The sequence below is a fragment of the Nycticebus coucang genome, chromosome 1, assembly GCF_027406575.1.
Source record: "Nycticebus coucang isolate mNycCou1 chromosome 1, mNycCou1.pri, whole genome shotgun sequence".
Lineage (NCBI taxonomy): Eukaryota > Metazoa > Chordata > Mammalia > Primates > Lorisidae > Nycticebus > Nycticebus coucang.
This window is the reverse complement of record NC_069780.1, coordinates 195,523,790-195,542,889: the sequence shown is the minus strand read 5'-3', so window position 1 is coordinate 195,542,889 and position 19,100 is coordinate 195,523,790. Positions and strand designations below refer to the sequence as shown.

The following is a 19,100-nucleotide window of genomic DNA, read 5'->3' as shown; positions in this document are numbered from 1 at the left end:
CACACCCCAGTGTTGTGGGTGGGGTTTCTTTTTTCATTGTACTGGTCTAAGAACACCCCAAATCCCAAGACTAGACCCCAGGTGGGTCTGTTCTGACAGGAACCCTCCGCACCTCCATCTGGGGCTGACAGGCAGGACTGTCCTCTGGAGAAACCAAAGCTGGCTGTGCCAGGTCACTCTTTCTTCACCCAAACGTCCCAGGGGTCTTCTGAGTGACCTAGGAGTTGAGGAAGGTATTTATAAGTCTTTCCTGCTGTTACACAACAAAAGTCTCACTGTGTGTTTATCTAGAATATTTCTTTGGGGCTGAATGAAGACAGTGCGTCACAGGTTCAGTGCATTTCTGTCCCACCTTGGAGGCCGTGGACTGCTGGGCCGGTGTTTCTGAGCTCTCCCTCATCACTGGCCACACTGTGCCTTTCTGTATCAACCACAAAATCACAGGGCCCTAGGGCAGCCAGTGCAGCGGGCTGTGCAGCTTCCTCTGTAAGCACTGAACACTCCGGCATCCAGGCAGCCATCCGTGCTCTTGCTGTTTCCTCCAAAACTCTCGCTTGACGTTGGGGTACTGTGGTGTCTTGGGTGGGGCAGCCTCCCCCCAGGCTATCCTCAGTGCACCCTTCCCATTCTGGAATTTCAGATGGAAGCTGGCACTTGGGGACAGCTCTAAGCATCTGGCCCCACATCCATAAGCCCAAGCCACATCCAGCACCAAGGACTTCCTAGGCCTTGCTCTGGATGCCTGAGTCAAACTGGCTGCCCTCTGCAGAGCCTGTCCTCTAGCTGCACCATCCTCAGTGGCAGTATGGGTCACAGGAAGCCCTGGTGTTCCTGCCCTGCACTGTACCCTTCCAACACGCTGATCTCACCTCCAGATGTCCTATTCCAGAGCCCTCACTGCCCCAGGAAAAGGGCTGCCTCCAATGGGGGTCCCCACCAGAGGGACAACCTCAGTTCCCTCTGCCTGGGGGGTCCTCCGGTTCCTGATTAGCCCCCACTCTCCTCTCATCAGCGTGGCCTCCAGCCCTGGTCACTGTTTCCCTTCATGTTTGTGTGGGGTCATGGTCTTCGCTGCCCCCCTGCACAAGCTGGCATCTGCTTCAAGGTGCCACTGTAGTGGGTGGACAGGAGGGTCACAGCTCAGTGACAGCATCACCAGAGGCATGGTCCCTACAGGGCTGGGGTCCCTCTGAGCTGGGGCTTTGTCCTGGGTGTGGACGTGGGCACGGCCAGCATTTACCAAAGGCCTGAGGACAGCTGTGTCCTCACAGTCACTTCCCAACAGTCTGATCCCTGCCTGTGCTGTGTCCTGTGTCTTGTATGTAAGACCCACTGGAAACACATGACCGACAGCTTCTCATGTCACACAACTGTCACTGCATGCAGCCAGTGTTCCCACACGCTCAGTCAGGAAAGCTCTGCCAGAAACTTCAGAACGTTTTCGTCCTGAGACCCCTGGTAACTGCTGGTCTGCTTTCTTCATGGAGCTGCCTGTTCACGTGCATGGAATCTCATAGCACAAGACCCTGTGTGGCGGCTTCCTCCACCGAATGAGATGTTCTCCAGGCTCACTAGGGTTTCATCCCCTGACTCAATGACGCCACTGTGGGACAGCGCTCGTCCACTCTGTGAGCTCGGCCACCGTGAAGGATGCTGCTGTGCACGTGGCCGGTTTTCAAGGACACGTTTTTCCCAGCTGTGTACCGGGTTAACCCAGGTTGGGGCCGCCCTCGCATTCCTGCTCACACTGCTAGGGTCTCCACACCAGTGTGAGGCAGTGCCTCCCTGGGCTGCTGCGGTGAAACACTGCCCTCTAACTGAGGCTTCCCTTGGTGCAGATTGGGTCACCTCTACACATTGCTGCCGTCTTCAGGCACCACGCTGCCGAGGCTACTGGGAGAAGGGGACGAGACAGTCCCTCTGACTAAAGTGGGTGTTTTGTTTCCATGTCTCTTGACAATTCACGTAGTAATTCTTTAGCCACCAAGTTTGCTTTGGCTGATCAGACCTCAGAGCTCTCCAAGACAAAGGGTGGGTGCATTTTTGCCCATTATTTAATTTTAATGCTGAACGAGACACACAAGACTCTTCAACATACCAGATTTCACAGGATTTTTTTCTTCTACAAACATTTTATTCTTCTACAAACAAAGTCATACAAAGACAAGGAACCTATAATAGGAAAACATGAAATCAATTTTAAATGGCTGCTGTTACTGGTCACATGTTTACAATGGAAAGGAGCTGGGTGCTGACAGGCTACATGTGGGCAGTGCTGGGGCCCGACAGCTGAGCCCATGCAATGCACCCTGAGGGAACGAAGCTTCAGCCATCTGGCAGCACTCTCAGCTGCTGACCTCCCACTCCCAGCTGCTGACCAACACTCAGAGCTGGTGCTGACACTGCTGTGCCTTCAGCCTGCCCTGCTCGGACACAGCACCTTCAGGACTTACTCTCAAGAGTTGAGTTTTGCTGCTTAACTTAGCACAGAAGCCCCTAGACTCGCTGACCATCTGGGACATGCCCCAAGGCCAGCGTCCCATGCTGTCCACAGCACTTAGCAGTGTCCGAAAGCCTGTCCTGGCTGCAGCTCCGTGCGGGGTGGACAGTCCTGGGAGCCTGAGAGCCAGAGGGAAGCAGGCAAGGGCGTGGCCGTTTGGGTCCTCTTCACCGACAACCTAGCGTCTGTTTAAATAAATAAATAAGCCACATAGGAGGGAAGCACAAATCACTGCCACCACCTGCAGCCTGTGAGCGTGATCATGACCTACAGAGCAGAGGGGTCAAAGGCAAAGTGCAGATGCCACCAGGTCCCTGGAAGCCACTGTGCATTCCAGTGTACACCAGGAGCCCAAGGCAGGGCACACTAAGCTCAGCAGGACTTGATGCTCCAGGGCCTCCTGTGTCTGAGCCCAGGGGAGGGCAGGACAACATGTCTGCCAGCAGTTCTGAAAGGCTCTCCCAGGCCGTGGGGAAGGCTTGGCATTCACTGTGTGTGTGTTGCCCTGGGGTCCATAGGTGCCACCATCTGTAGCCTGTGCTCAGGGCAGGGGCCCAGTCAGTGCTATGAGGAAAAGCAGGGGTGGATTCTGGTGGGGAGCAGAGGCTGGGACAGGACTGCAGTGGACGGATGAACATGCTCCTTCCCAGATCTGAGCCGGGGCAGGAAGATACTGGCATCTGCCCACATACCCAGCGACAACTGGCTGCAACCCTGGAAACTGGGCTCCTTGTCCATTTGGCTGCCTCAAATGTGGGCCTGTCTGTGAGCCCACTCCCCACGTGGGAGGGTACGCTGACCTTGGTCTACGGAGCCAAGCCAAGGATACAGGCATGGACAGAGTCCTTTTGCGCACCAGTTTAATGTGCACGGACACGGGAGAGGAACGAAGCTGTGAGCCCCAGGCTGCTGTGTCATCATCAGTGCCCAGAGACGGCTTCAGCCCAGCTGGGCTTTTCAAGAATGTCCAGTATGGGCAGATGAAGCATGACTGCCCCAGAAGCTGGACAGGCCCCGTCAGGGAAAGCACTTCCAGAAGCTTCTCTGTCCACTCTGCTGTCTCCCCTCAGACATGAGGAAACTTCCAGCCGCACTCCCCTCTTGGCCCATCGTTTAAGCCTGCCTGGAATAGGAAAGCCCCGGGTGATAGGTCTAGAAACTTCCAAGGGAGGCCCTAGGGACAGGTCAGGCTGCATCTTGGGTGAGCCCATCTGCTTGTCCACCGCAGCCCGGTGCTGTCCGGTGTTAGGAGTAGATGGTGATAACCTCGCGGCCACCACCCCTGACCAAGAGGACTCTGTTCAGCCCCTCAGTCAAGACCTCAAGAAACTCCATGTCTGGGTCGCAGGGTTAAGGCCATAGCAAATGTCATGGGGTGTGAGAAGGAGAAGTCCTGAGGGTGGGGCTTCACCCTCCCCACTGGTGTGCTAAGACACCACTAGAAAGAGCTGAGAGACTGAGATATCATCTAACCCCAGTGAGAATGGCCCACATCACAAATTCTCAAAACTGCAGATGCTGGTGTGGATGTGGAGAGAAGGGAACACTTTTACACTGCTGGTGGGACTGCAAACTAGTACAACCTTTCTGGAAGGAAGTATGGAGAAACCTCAAAGCACTCAAGCTAGACCTCCCATTTGATCCTGCAATCCCATTACTGGGCATCTACCCAGAAGGAAAAAAATCCTTTTATCATAAGGACACTTGTACTAGACTGTTTATTGCAGCTCAATTTACAATCGCCAAAATGTAGAAACAGCCTAAATGCCCACTAACCCAGGAATGGATTAAAAAGCTGTGGTATATGTATACCATGGAATACTATTCAGCCATTAAAAAAAATGGAGACTTTACATCCTTCGTATTAACCTGGATGGAAGTGGAAGACATTATTCTTAGCAAAGCATCACAAGAATGGAGAAGCATGAATCCTATGTACTCAATTTTGATATGAGGACAATTAATGACAAGGTTATGAGGGGGGGAAGCAGAAAGAGGGACGGAGGGACGGGGGTGGGGCCTTGGTGTGTGTCACACCTTCTGGGGGCAAGACATGATTGCAAGAGGGACTTTACCTAACAATTGCAATCAGTGTAACCTGGCTTATTGTACCTTCAATGAATCCCCAACAATAAATTAAAAAAAAAATTAATTATGTATAATTTCTGATATATGCTTGTTCAAATGGTCTTATCTTTGCTATAGTTCAAATTTCCAAGGACTTTGTTCTTTTGGATATCGTATAAAGGAAATTTATTAGACCAACTGACAAAATAGGAATATAGATAATAGATTAGGCAAACGTACTGCATCAATGTGAATTTCAGAATGTGTCAACTGCATTGCTGTTATGTAAGAGAATACTTCTATTCTTAGAAAATACTCATTTATGTACTAGGGATAGAGGATCATTATATATACACATACAATTTACCTTCAAATAATTTGGAAAATTTTAAGAAATGCTAACATATACATATAGGATATGGGATAAAACATGAACAGTAGGTAAAGAGAAGTAAAAGGCAAAAATGCATTCTTTGTATGATTTGAACTATTTTAATTTTTGGAAAATTTTAAATATGCTATTATTTTGAAATGTAAAAAAACATATTTAATTTTTTAATAAAATCAAATGGCAATCAAGTAAAAAAAAAAAAAAAAGAAAGAGCCGAGAGGATGCAGGGGAGAGGCCACAGCGAGGACGGGCACACCCGACAGGAACAGCCAGGCGCCGGGTCTGTGACCCCCGCAGGGTCCTGACTGAGGCCTTCCGACCAGCAGACCCTGAGGGCCACCCTGCCCAGTAGTGCTGGGCACAGACCTAGCAAGGAGGAACATGGCACCAAACCCACAAATAGGAGTCCCCAGGACACCTAGGGGACCATGGTATCCTGGGTACCAAGAAAGAGCAAATTCCTAAAGCTTGGGGCCAATTTGAGTCTTAAAACCTGAGAGCCTGGAGTGGCACCTGTAGGGCAGCGGCTAGGGCACTAGCCGCATACACCGGAGCTGGAGGGTTCGATCCCAGCCCAGCCGCATACACCGGAGCTGGAGGGTTCGATCCCAGCCCCTGGCCTGCCAAAAACAATGACAACCACAACCAAAAAATAGCTGGGTATTGGGGCGGGCACCTGTATTCCCAGCTTTTGGGAGGCTGAGGCAAGAGAATCGCTTAAGCCCAAGAGTTTTGAGGTGACACCACGGCACTCTACTGAGGGTGACATAGTAAGACTCTGTCCCAAAAAACAAACAAACAAACAACAATGACAAAAAAACACCTGAGAGGCTGGCTTCTCACCTGCCACAACCTCCAGGGCACGTGGGCCTGAACCTCAGGACGTCCCAGGATGCCACCGACCACCAGCAGCACAAGACAGGGCAGCTTCCCCAGACTCTGCGCAGTCAGCTGTTAGCTCCTCCCCCCTGGCTCATGCCTAGGGTCAGAGCCTGTGAGCTGGGAGCCCCCTGGGGGATTGGGGGCGGGGACCCAGGGACCCATCAGTCCCACCTTGGTGCTGGTGCACAGGCTTCCTGGCACAGCAGTGGGTTGGGGTTATAGCGTCCCTGAGGGGCATTCAGGGGCACAGGCTCCATGGTAGCTGCCTTCAGCAGCCCAATCCCTGGGTCTTCCTGTTTTCTCCACAGCTATTAGCCACAGATGATGCCAAGTGGATTTACTATCTCCTCACGTCCACCCACTGAAAGATGTCCCCAAAATATGCCAAACCCTTGCAGGGCTTTCCTGGCACTCCAAGGCCCAGGTGCTAAGAGACCCTGCCCATGGGTCTCAACCCTCTGCCTCTGCTTAAGAAACAGGCTGAATGTTGGAGCTGGAGGTCTGCTCTCTGGCTGCGCAGACCCATGCGGGCCCCTCCCCCACACTGATGCCAAGGTCACCCCTAGCTCTTTGGTGGGGGTGCCAGTCCCCGGAGCCCCACCTGACTGAAGAGAGGACAGCCAGCCTCACTCACATCGCCCACGACACTGACTCCAATGAGTGACGTTAGGCAGTGGGTTCTGCACACACCCCAGTGGGCAACTCTGGAAAAGGATACAGTTCTCGTCCCCTTGCCGGCTGCGGGGAGGCCCCGGCATATTCAGCAGGACCAGCTGTGCATCCTGGGATTTGCTGAGGACGACCTCATTGAGCCTCACTGCTGTGTGCATCCTCCTCACGTTAGACTGGTCCCTGCAGGGCAGTGGGCGGTGGGTGGCGGTCAGCAGGACACGAGGCTGTGCCCAGCCCTGGCCACCCACTGCATGCACATGTGAGTCTGCAGGAGTCAGGCAGACCCATTGGGTAAGGCGTCCAGGAGGTGACCGTGTGAGTCTCTGCCAGGCTACAGGGCAATTTATCCAGCAATGAGAAGCACTGGGCTTCTCAACGCCTTAAAACTAACCACCTCCAAAGATGCCAACATTCACCAAGGGACATGGCACAGCCCACGCCAGCACTTGGCCCACTGTCTGTGTATGCAAAGCAGCAGTTCTCATGGACAGACAAGCGGGCAGAGCCACCATCCTGGCATCCCAGCATGGGTACAGCCCCACATGGCCTGCACTGTCTCCCGCCGAAATCCCAGGGCTGCTCTCAGACCCTGTCCTGGGCCTGCCAAGGGCCTCCTCCTGAGGACCACAACATGGAAGCTCAGGATGGAAACGTCCAGAGTCCCAGCCAGACTGCGGGGGCATCAGACCCAAGCTGCCACCTGGACCCTGTCTCATGGGAGGGCCGGTCTCTGCGCTCCAGGAAGCAGCAAGAGCAGTACCTTCTTACGCCACTTCTCAGAGCATCCCTGGACCCCCAGGAGGTCCTTGGCCAGGTACATTTGGGGACATGCAGACTGGGGCTGGTGGCAGTGCAGGGACCAGTGCCCACAGAAACAGCAACCTCCTACACCCCCACCGGCCACACACAGAACCAGCCAAGGGCAACGCTGCTGGAAGCACCGACCTCTATCTGTGCTGATGCCCAGCCCCTGCACTGACCCAGGTCAAAGTGCATCTGTGGTCACCACCACAGCCCCTAAGGGAGGTCACCTGTGTCCTGGACACAGAGGGCCGGGTGGGTGGACAAATGGGGCTGCCTCACCCCGGGTCAGGGAAAGGGCCTCAGGATGCCCGGGATCATGCCCTGTGTCCTGGACACAGAGGGCCGGGTGGGTGGATAAATGGGGTTGCCTCACCCCGGGTCAGGGAAAGGGCCTCAGGATGCTCAGGGTCACGCCCTGTCATCAACTGGACTTTTCGCCAAATAAATCTGATGATAACTACCAATTACAAGAAGGAAAACAGGGAAATGGGCCCTTTATCTTCTCTCTCCAATTTAGTGTGATGAAATTACAGATGGGGTCTTTGTCCACGGCACAACCAAGGGTCTTTCATTACAAAAACTAACTATAATTACCAGCATGTTTGGGGACAAACAGCAATTCCAGAGATGTGTGTGTGTGTGACATTAAAAGATCTGTCAGTTTTAAGAGATGTCCTGAAAAACACATATAATCTTAAAATCAGAGGTTTGGATCTGGGTGGGTTTGGGTCCCAGGGCAACATGCCCTTGTGGAGTCACAGGCATGACAGGGACCAGGAGCAGCCTGGCCTCTCCCAGAAGCTGATAACACCCTGAACTTGCTCCCAACAGCCTGGCTGTGCATCAGAGCACAAGACACACATGAACATATACTCACAGAAGCCCTCACATGAGTGCACACGAACATGCACCCACCCCAAGTATGTTCCTCCAGACCCCCTGCTAAGTCACATGCATCCCACATCAGGACTGACCAGAGAGGGCAGGGCTGACCTCCAGACCTTCTGGAAGTTTCTCCCAGCTTAGGGCACAAGCAGCGGCCAGGCCAGCAGGGTAAGGCCAGGCTCCAGCACGCCCCATGTGGCATCAGGGCTGCAGGGTCCTGGCTCCTATTTTCTGAGCACAGGCTGCTGGGATATGAACCTGACCCTTCCACACATGGCATATCCTCACATGTGCATGTGAATGCAAACCCTGCTTCTGTGTCTCTGTAGTTCAGGGCTTTTGTTTTAATTATTACACTATCTTGGAGGCCCTGAGATTTATAGGGTAAGAAAGTAGAAAGCAGAGTTTTCTGAGTTTCCCCAGTTCCTGTACATCCCCTGGTGTCAGCCCCCTGTGGCCCAAATCCTTTTCATGACACCGTGTCCAGCTGGCTCAGGCTTGGGGGTTGAGCAAAAAACAGCGTGCAGCTGCTCAGCCCAGGCACTCTTCCCCAGCGCCAGGATGCCACCTGCCCTGGAGGGAGATGGAGAGCCTCCCCAACCCCCAACAGCCCCTGCTGGTCTCGTGGCATGGACCCTCAGACCATCCCCAGCCCATGGAACTCATCCTCCATGCCTGGAGGCGCAGACATGGGGGCTTCTCCCTAAGGCCTAAGTTGGGGCCACCCCCACCTTCACCTGGACGCAAAGGGCAGCAACTTCCTAGGGGTGAGCAGGGTTCACGCCAACAGCATGGCTTGCTGGGGACCCATCTGAGCCTAACGCCCTCATCAGGAGCACGTGGATAGGGTCACTGATCATGTGCCCTCTCCATTCAGGAAGGGTGTGAACCGACCTCCTGGGTCTCAGTTCTTGGGTGTCACTTAAAGGACAGATTTTGGGTGTGCTCTGAGCCACTCTGAACAGAACAAGAGCAAAGTAAATGGAAGCAGGCACTGAGGCCACAGCAGCACCCAGCATGCTCAGCCCACACGTGGCCACTGTGCACACAACATGCGTGGGTGAGCACACACAGGCCACACAGAGGCATGCAAGGCAGCCTGGGCCCAGCAAGCAGACTTACAGGTGTCCCCATTCTCTACGTGGGAGAGAAGAACACAAGAACATGTTACTTCAACAGTGAACACGAAGCACATTTCAAAACAACCCTCAGCCATGCCCTGGGCGCCCTGGTCAGCGGTGGCCTGGGCCCTTCAAGGGTCTTTCCTGCAAGCGTCCTGCCTGAGAACTCAGGGATCTAGGGCTTAGCTCCACTGTCTTGGACACCGGTTCCCATGTGGCTCTGGCTCTTACCAGGCCCTGGGATCAGCCACGCTGCACCCCAGGGCCCTTGGCCAGCCCCAGACAGGACTCAGAGCAATGTCATGGGGGACCATGGCGGGCCCGTAAGCTCAACAGGCAGCCTAAATGTCAGCAGAGCTATCAGTCCACATAGCTCTTACCTATTGAGGCCAGTGCCTCTGTCCACAGCCGTGGCCAGACCCACCAACACAGACCATAAGCCCTGGGCTCTACAACCACCTGCACTGCCAAGCTCAGCCCTCAGCAAGTTCCTGCTCTGTAACAGGCAGCCAGGGTGTGGGTTTGGCCCCTGAAGCTCTTCGGTGGACAAGGAAGGGAGCCTGTCCCCACTGTTGGGTCTGTTTAGCCAGGACCTGACCCCCGAGGCCGCACATGAGTGAACACACAAGGACACTCACGGTTTTAGGCTGAAGAGGTCTTTGAATCCAGACATACTGGCATCTCTGTTCTTGTACTTCTCCGCAATCAGCTTCTCCCTCGTCCAGGTCATCTGTACCTTGTCTGGAGTGGACGGGGCTTGGGTCCTGGCGGCTACAGCTGAGTGGGACGCAGTATTCCTATCGTGGATTAGCTGGGCCTGGTGGGGAGAAGCAGGGTTAACCATGGGCATTAGTGTGACCAGCAAGTGCAAGGGAGAGGGCAGGCTGGCCGCAGAACCTAAAGAGCCATGAGCAACTGCCCTAGGACCCTGCACCCGGCCTCCCTGCCCCAGGCTCCCACGCCAAACCCGTCACTTCCTTCTCTCCCTCCTCCTGCCTTCCTGTCCTGGCCCTGAAAGCCAGGAGAGAAAGGACTCATGACCATGACCTCTGTGGATGTAGGGTCCAGTTTCTCTGTCCCTAGGGAAGCCAGGGATCTAGGGGGCAGCAAGGGCGCTTTTCACAGCGGGTCAATGGGTCACTTCTGACTCCCCTGGGAAGATGAAAAGGAAAATCCTCCTGGGTGCTGTCCACAGTCCAGAGGCGCTGCAAGGTCACACATGGTGTGCAGTCCAGGTGTGACAATTCTCAGGTGAACCATGTCCTCCCCAGAGTCCTTTACATCTGCAATGCTATCAGGAGCCAGCCGCAGGGCAGGCTGAATATGTGCTCCAGGCGTGGTACCAGCGTGGAAAGGCCCCTACCAGGTAGCAGGTGCTCTGTGGCCTGCCCCTCTTGCCCACATGGGGCTTATCCTTAGTTCTCAATGCTCTGATCCCTGCCTGGACACGGCACGGGGGACAGAGTTGTCCCAGAGGTGCATTTTGTGAGCACCAAATGCTTAGCTTCTCGGTTGACTTACAAAGCGAAAATGCTGAGAGTGACTTCACCAGAGCAAATTCTTCCTCCCCCAAAGGTTTCAAAATTCTGAATTTTGACATTGACCCGTATCAGAAGGCCCTAAGATCAGCATATATGGAGGGGCCAGGGCTGGCCCCCTCCCAGATGCCCAGCCGGGCTTGGTGTCCCAGGAGCCGTGGCTTGGTGTCCCAGGAGCCGTGCGTGGGGTTGAGCACCTGGAGCATTATGTCCAGCTACATGGGTGGCCTCAAGGAATGGGGCCTCTAGACTAGACCATTCTCATCTGAGCCCAGAGTCCCCTGGACACCAGGCTGTGTCCTGAATCTGCCTCTGCCCCGGGCCCAGCTCCCACTGAGGTTGCCCTTGGGAAGCACAGGCTGGAGCAGCCCCCAGGACCCCACCATGCTGGGCCCAACAGGACCGGCCAGAGCAGCCACACCTGCACCACTGCCCCAACTCATTCTGCTCCAGGGCTGCTCACTCTTCCCACCATGCCCGTAATTCACCCCTTTTGCTCATCCTTGCTCAGAGACCCCTGTGCCCACAACAAACTGCTGGAGCACATCCCAGAAACATCCTTGGTGGCCGCTTGTGCCACAAGGACTCCTCCCCACTATGGGAGTCTTGTCTTCTGCAGCCCGACCCATCTGCGTGCCCACACGCCACGGCACAGGAAACACAGGACACAGGGAGGAAATGCACAGAAGGCACTTCATGGTCATCACCAGGGGCTGACTTTCCAGAGACGCCAAAACGCTGCCTGTACCTGGTGCCAGGCAGGTCACCAGACAGGACCACTGGCCCATGTGGTGGTGCAGGCCCAGGAGACCTCAGCACTCCTGCAGCCCAGGAGGGTGGTGGAGCTGCACAGAGAAGCCTCCAGCCACCACATCCCATTGCCTAATTTCTTAATTTCCAAGCACATTCTGTGAGAACAGTTCCTCTACTTTAAACATATTAGGTTTTTAGGTGAGAACTAAGATGAGATAGCAGGATCTCGTCCCTCAGACAGGAGGCCATGCTTACAACCAGCAAGGACTCCCAAGGATGAAAAGCCAACCTCTCACCCTGGACTGGATGGCTCCGGACCTGGTCACCAAGGGCCCAGGCTGTTCCTTCCACAAATGTGTCCCGAGAGGGGGCCGCAGGCTGAACCCAGGCCACTGTCCTGGCCAAAAACGGCTCCGGGGCCCGATGCCCTAGGACAGTGAAGGGAGGGCGGAAGGGGCCTCTCTGGGCAGGTTTGACTGCTGGGAGCTCTACACAGAAGCACCCAGAGAAGACTCAACAGGAACCAGGCGACAAAAAGGGAGGACGGGGCTGCCACACCCTCAGTCCTGGGGTGCAGCCTCCTTCCTTTAGGATCACCTCAGACCCTTACACAGCCTCGCCCCCCAGCTCCTATGACTGACAGGACTCTGTACCCCAAGTTCCACACCTGGCTGCCCAGAGCACCACAAAAGTGCCTGTTAAGTGCGGTGGCAGTGGGGATGTGAAGAGGCACAAAGACAGAGCAGCCCAGCTCTGGCCAGCCCCAGAGACCCCAGCCGCTGGACCCCCTGGGAAGCAGCACAGGAGATGCAGTGGGAAGGCCTGTGCCATGACAGACACCCGCCTGCCACTTCTGGTGACCGCAGCACCGACGGTCCAGCAAGGCTGGGCTGGTCATGCACGTGTGGGAAACCCTCAGACTGTGGGGACAGTCAGGGCAGGTGTGCTGAGCCAGGTGTGGTAAGAAGCAGCCACATGGACCCACGCGTGGTGGTGACACTTTCAGGTTGAAGCAGGAGAAGCCTCAGTCACAGTGGCATCTGCCACCTCAACCTCACAGTTCTCATGGCAGCAGGGCCTAGGTGTCCTGGCCAAGGTGCCGAGGGACCTAGTGACCCTTCCTCCTGTCTGAGGCTTGGGCCCACTGCTGCTGCCATGACTCTGGGCACCAGAAGCCACAGACAAACCAGGGCGAGGTGATACTACTCACACCCCCGACGGGGCTATATCCACACCAGAGCCCAGGGGACCACATGCAGATGAGGACATGGAGGGAGGGTCCCCACAGGATCCACATCCTCACTAGGGGCTATAACCCCCCTCCTTGGCTGTGTCAAGAAGTGGCCAGTGAGGAGACTGACACTGTCCTCTGAGCACACTGGACACACTGGACCCCCACAGAGACAGCCGGGGTCCTTGATAGCACGGTCTTCCATTGCAGTGACATGAGGGAGACTGTAACACTGGGCCTTGCTCACAGCTCATGCCCCACATGGGCGGCCAGCAGGGCTCCCTCGAGCAGCCACACAGGGCCGTCCCTGGCTACATGTCCAAACACCAGGCCCACGGTAACCTCACAGGTGCCTAGCCTGACTCTCCTGTGACCCTGAACTCAGAAACCAGAGCCTAAAGGGCGCCAGGTCTGACTTCCAAGAGGGCCCTCCCAACTCACCCTTCCTGACACCTTCCGGCTCACAATCCATTACACCACGTTGCCCCTTAACCATGGTAGCCCCTTCTCCTGGTGGACCCCAGACTGAAACCTCAGGACAATCTCTCAGCTGCCAGGGACCTGCCCAGGGAAACAGCACTGGGTCCTCCAGAGTCTCCAGGAGGTTCTGTGGGCTCTGAGCCCACCCACGCCCGCTAGGGGCCTGCAGGTAGCCAGCACCGCAATTCCACACGTCCCTCATCAGTCAGCAACCACAGGGTGTCTCCTCTCCCTGCCAGCTGCCATCACCGTCCTCACAGAAAATCATCAAGTCCACACACATCCACCTGACCAGCCTACACAGACCTGTGTGTGCAACCCCAGCTAAAGACTACATGCATGTGTCTGCATGTGTATGTACATCGGTGTATCTGTGTCTGCACGTATGTGTGTGTCTGCATATCTGCATGTTTGCGTCTGCATGTGTAGTGTCTTCATGGGTCTGCGTATCTGTGTGTCTACATGTCTGCACCTATCTGTTTCTGTGTGTGTCTACGTGTGCCTGTGTGTGTTGGTGTGTGGGGGCAGCCGGCAACCCTCTCCCCCATCTCCGATTACCCCCGCCCCCCGCCGTAGTTCTGGCCTCGGCAGCCTTGTGCACTCAGGGGAGGGGCCTTGAGGCTCCAGACCCACCTCTCTCTCCTGCTCGTTCTTGGACAGCTGCATCTGCTTCAGCATCTGGGATCTCTGCTCCATCATCAGAGTCTTTTCATAGGTGAACGCAGAAATGTCATTTTCAACCTAGAAAGTTCCACAGCACAGCATAAAAAATCAGGCATCAGGGCGGCGCCTGTGGCTCAAGGAGTAGGGCGCCGGTCCCATATGCCGGAGGTGGTGGGTTCAAACCCAGCCCCAGCCCCCCCCAAAAAAAAAACCAGGCATCAGACCAAACATCCTTATTACCCCTGGAGCCCACATATCCACCCCCAACAGTTGCTGCTCTGGGTGCAGACCCAAAGCACAGGTGCCCTGGGCTCCAGGACAGACAAACCCCACGCAGGAGTCACATGCAACCTCCAGCACCACAGGGGCTGAGGGGCAGGGTTGGGGCACTGGTACACAGGCTGGGGGGGCCTGGTACGTGGTGGGGGCTGGTATGCAGGCTGGGGGGTGCTGGTACGTGGGGGGCTGGTACACAGGCTCAGTGGGGGCTGCTGGTGCGCAGGCTCGGCCTTGCTTTGCCAGGCCAGGCAGCATTTTCTTTCATAACTTGGAAATAATGTTATTGGATTGATTATTAAAACCCGTAACACCAGCTCAGCACCTGTGGCTCAAGCGGCTAAGGCGCCAGCCACATACACCTGAGCTGGCAGGTTTGAATCCAGCCTGGGCCCACCAAACGACGACAGCTGCAACCAAAAAATAGCTGAGCATTGTGGCAGGAGCCTGTAGTACTTGGGAGGCGGAGGCAGGAGAACTGCTTGAACCCAGGAGTTTGAGGTTGCTATGAGCTGTGATGCCATGGCAATCTACCCAGGGCGACAGCTTGAGGCTCTGTCTCAAAAACAGTAACACTGGTTGGCGCAGTGGCTTGTGCCTATAATCCCAGCACTCAAGAGAGGCCAGGCAGGAGATTAACTTGAGGTCAGGAGTTAAAGACCAGCCTAACCAAGCTCTATTAAAAATAGAAAAAAAATTAGCCAGGTGTGGTGGCAGGCACCTGTAGTCCCAGCTACTCGGGAGGCTGAGGCATGAGGATTGCTTGAGCCCAGGAGTTTGAGGTTGCTGTGAGTATGGGTGACTGTGAGTATGGGTGACAGAGTGAGACTCTGTTTAAAAAACAAAACAAAACAAAACAAACTGAACAAACCAGTAACATGAACAAGGCAACTCCACAGTGGGGACCCCATAAGCAAAAGCTATGACAAGTGACGGGATAACCTTGGAAGGCAGAAGCCTGTTCAGACAAGGTCCTGAATGCAGAAATCACACCAGGAGGAACCTTACTTAGAAACCCAGTGCTTGCAACAAAGTAGCAGACACCAAACCCACTGTACAAAGCTGGGTGGAAGAAGAAAACCCAGTGGGTGACAAGGGCCACATCCCTGCATCTGTGGGCCTGGTGCCTGCAGACCCAGTGCCTTGGGAGGCCCAGGCAGGAGTTACGCAGGAACCCAGGAGTTTGAGGCTGCAGAGAGCAGTGACCACGGAGCTCTGGGCCACAGGGTGAGACCCTGTCACCAAAAATAAAGAAAATAAAAATCTCCACAGAGTAAGAGAGAAAAAAATAACCCTGTAGAACAATCAAGTTCATAGGACTGACACAAGGAACCCAAAATGTCATCAATAACAACATGAAGAGATGCTCCTCTCGCCAAGAGCATAATGCATTTGTCCTGGCCGGGTGCGGTGGCTCACATCTGTAATCCTAGCACTCTGGGAGGCCAAGGTAGGTGGCTTGCCTAAGCTCATGGGTTCCAGACCAGCCTGAGCAAGAACAAGACTCCATCTCTAAAAATAACAGGGTGATAATTATAGTGGGCGCCTACAGTTCCAACTATGTGGGAAGCTGAGGCAAGGAGAATCACTTGAGTCCCAGAGTTTGACACTGCTGTGAGCTATGACACCAAGCACTCTACTGAGAGCAACAAAGTGAGACTCTGTCTCAAAAAAAAAAGTGACTGCCCCGTGCAACGTGGGGCCCTGCACGGGGGCCCAAGGGTGTCCAGGCACACAGCACAGGGAGGTACCAAGCCACTCCCTGGAGTGAGCAGCGTGCTGTGGCTGGGCAGGCGCTCACCATCTCCACCACCTCCACCTCGGCGCTGATCCGCAGGTGGTACAGGAATGTCTGCAGGTCCTTCTTCATCTGGATGCTGTTGTCATCCTCCTGGGCCACCGTGAAGATGCGCATCCGACACTTGCGCCACACCTGGGGAGCAGGCACTTGCTCAGCCTCGGAGCTGCTGGGAGTACCCCCCCACGCCGCCCCTGCGCAGCCCACCTTGTGCTGGCGCAGTAGGAAGGGCAGCAGCATGAGCATGCCACCGTCATGCACGATCCACCACACATCAATGCTCCCGCCGCCAAAGCGTTCCTGGTTTTGTGGAAACAAGTCCACATTTTTGGCCACCAGCAAGGCCTGCTGCGCTGCGGTGGTGTCACGGACGGTTTCTGTGGGGAGAGGCCACCACAGGTGAGTCGCCAGGGCAGGGGGCGTTTGGGGGCCCCAAGCAGAACATGGGAGCACATGGAGGGCTAGGGTCCCCTGAGACGTGCCCAGACACCAGCTGCTGCGGGAGGCAGATAGGGCGAGGTGGTGGGGTCCCAGCGGAAACCCTACCCTTGGCTCATCAGCCCCTACACAGAGGGCCAAACTCAGTCAGACTGAAGACCTGTTCCCCGGGACCGCGCAGAGCCCACGCTGGCCTCACCTACCAATGAAGTTCCTCCAGGAGAAAGGATTGTCCACCTGCTTCCAGGACGCCGGCCAGGCCATGAGCACGGTGTTGTGCTTCATGCCCCCGAGTCCAGCTGACTGGACCAGGTGGGAGGTGCCGTCCCGCAGGTTGGAGGAGACAACCAGCTGGCAGAAGCCCTTGGTCTTCTCTGCACCCATCAGAGACCGGATGTTCTGCAGGACACAGGCCAGGTCAGTGCAGTGGCCGCAAAGAGTGGCGTGCAGGGTACCCCTAGCATCCCTGCCACCCCTGCTGAGGTGCCCAGGCTGGTGTGCCCACGGACAGCAGGGTGCACCTGGTGTCACAGGACACATGAGGCCAGGTGGCTCTCTGGGGTGACCGAACTGTCACAAACCCATGCTGTTGTTTGTGGACACTTTCCACTGTCTCTCTCTCTGGATTATCACATTTCACAGGGGCCAGGAGTGAAATACCAGAGAAGCAACAAACCAGACACCACCAGTGCGCGGTTTTTGCCCTGCCCTGTCCTCTCGCAGGCGTCTACCCAGGCTGCACAGCCCAGCAGCTTATTTCCAGGGGAAGCAGGACACATATGAGCAAGGCCAAAGCCTGTGGTAGGCCGTGGTGCTGTGGATGCTAGCCTCCTGCCCCTGCCAAGTTCCCAGGCTCCCGGGGTGCAGCCTCAGGCCACTGAGTGCTCTTAGGCTGTGCCACCTTGTGAGACCGCTCTGTGGGTTTCAGGCCTATGTGGCACCGGTGACACTTTGACGCTCTGACCTCCCCATTTGGAGTGTAGAGTCCCACCTTTGTGTTTGGGATGCAAACAGACAAAGGGGATCCTAAGTTTCAAAGCCTGTGCACATGGGATGGCCACAGCCATCCAGGGTGGCCACAGCCAAGGTCTCACCAGTATCCAAACTAGATGATTTAAAGGGTGAGGTTTGGAACCTCTGAGTTGATGAGATTTGGATACTGGGATGCGTGGAATGTAATTTACATGTAAAGCAAATATGAACTGGGTTGAATGGTTACCCCCAAATGATGTTCAAGTTCTTAATCCCAGGAAGCTGTGAACATGACTTCATTTGGAAAAAATGTCCTTGTGGATATAATTAGGAATTTTACAAATAACATAGGATCATCCTGGATTACTGAGCTGGGCTCTAAAACCAGTGACAAGTGTCCTTATGGGGAAGGTGGGGGAGATCTGAGACAGAGGATAAGAGATAGCTGTGTGAAGATGAGGCCGACATGGCCCTCGCCCACGATGCCTGGAGACACGAGAGCTGTGAGAGGCAGGAGCCTGGCCCTGCCATGCCTGGAGCTCAGGCTGATGGGAGTGGGGCATGTCCTTGGCTGGAGCTGCCAGTGTGGAAGGATGCAGAGTTGAGCTCCTTCTCTGCCTGGTGCTGAGAATCCAGCTGACCCCAGGCCAGCCCAGCAGGCAGCACCGCAGCCTGGCTTGCCCAGGGCACCTCAAGCCCCACATACAACATTGTAGCCCAACCAGCCTCCCCTAGCACCTCCTGCCCTCACCCACATCTACCCAGCTGTCTGGGGAACCCAGAGGAGCCATGTGGGGAATAGTACTAGGAAGAGTCAGGAGAGAGCCTGCTCACACTTTCTAAATTTTACAACCTCATATATCTTAATGATTGGTGGAGAACGTGTCCCCTGACAAAGTGCAATGGGCCCAGTGCCGGTCAGCGTGTCCCTGCCTGTGCCAAAGCTCTTTAAACTGCAGATAAGAGCAGGAACCGCAGCTTCCCTACTCTGCCATCTTTAAATACTTCTCAAGTAAAAAGCATTTTGAGATAAGATGATCTCACCATAAATTTGGTTTACAAGTGAAAAAGTGACAATGATAAAGATGGTTCTCCCACAGAGGAGTGTGGCCAGAGGGTCCAGCTGCCCCCACCACTTGAATCCCCTCCTGCTTTTGAGAGCACAGGTTAAGTAGAACTCGGTCCAGACCCTTGGACAGTGTCCCATCAGACAGCTGTGACTCCAGGACTTTCTACCAAGAATACTCCCACTGCGTTGAACACGGTGTGTACCAGGATGCCATCTACAAATGTCCTGCACTGGACACCACCTCAGTGTCCGAGACACAGAAATATTAGGGAGAAAAATACTCTGCAGTAGGAGCATCACAGAGGAACATCTGTGAAACAGACACCACACAGCCACCAAAAATAAAGCGCGCATTCTGTGAAAATAGACAGTTGGTATTTTAAAGCAAGCATAGAAGAACGTCCCAGACTGTCTGAAAGGGGCTGTGAACCTGCCCGTGTCCAAGGAGGTTCTGGCACCCCCTCCCCTCCAGCTGCTTTCTCCTCAGCCCCTGAGAGATACTGGGGCACGACAGGAGCTGGGGGCCGTACCCCATCCTGTGCCCCGACACACCCACCCTG

At 55.1% G+C, this 19,100-nt stretch overlaps 1 protein-coding gene across 12 annotated transcripts in view; it reads right to left on the bottom strand.

Annotated features, from left to right (window-relative positions):
- The window catches only part of SLC12A7 (solute carrier family 12 member 7), a 91,897-nt gene that overhangs the window by 2,115 nt on the left and 70,682 nt on the right, over positions 1 to 19,100 (bottom strand). For 10 of the 12 annotated variants that reach the window (XM_053593503.1, XM_053593514.1, XM_053593531.1 and 7 more), the window contains 9 exons: positions 16,703 to 16,898; positions 16,269 to 16,438; positions 16,065 to 16,196; positions 13,958 to 14,065; positions 9,961 to 10,139; positions 9,324 to 9,338; positions 6,559 to 6,692; positions 2,099 to 3,837; positions 113 to 217 (listed from right to left, as the gene is read on the bottom strand). In XM_053593503.1, coding sequence (XP_053449478.1) covers positions 3,746 to 3,837; positions 6,559 to 6,692; positions 9,324 to 9,338; positions 9,961 to 10,139; positions 13,958 to 14,065; positions 16,065 to 16,196; positions 16,269 to 16,438; positions 16,703 to 16,898 — 1,026 coding nt within the window. In that variant the 3' untranslated portion in view covers positions 113 to 217; positions 2,099 to 3,745. The remainder of the gene's footprint in view (positions 1 to 112; positions 218 to 2,098; positions 3,838 to 6,558; positions 6,693 to 9,323; positions 9,339 to 9,960; positions 10,140 to 13,957; positions 14,066 to 16,064; positions 16,197 to 16,268; positions 16,439 to 16,702; positions 16,899 to 19,100) is intronic. The other 2 variants (XM_053593546.1, XM_053593582.1) reach the window with 1 other exon arrangement.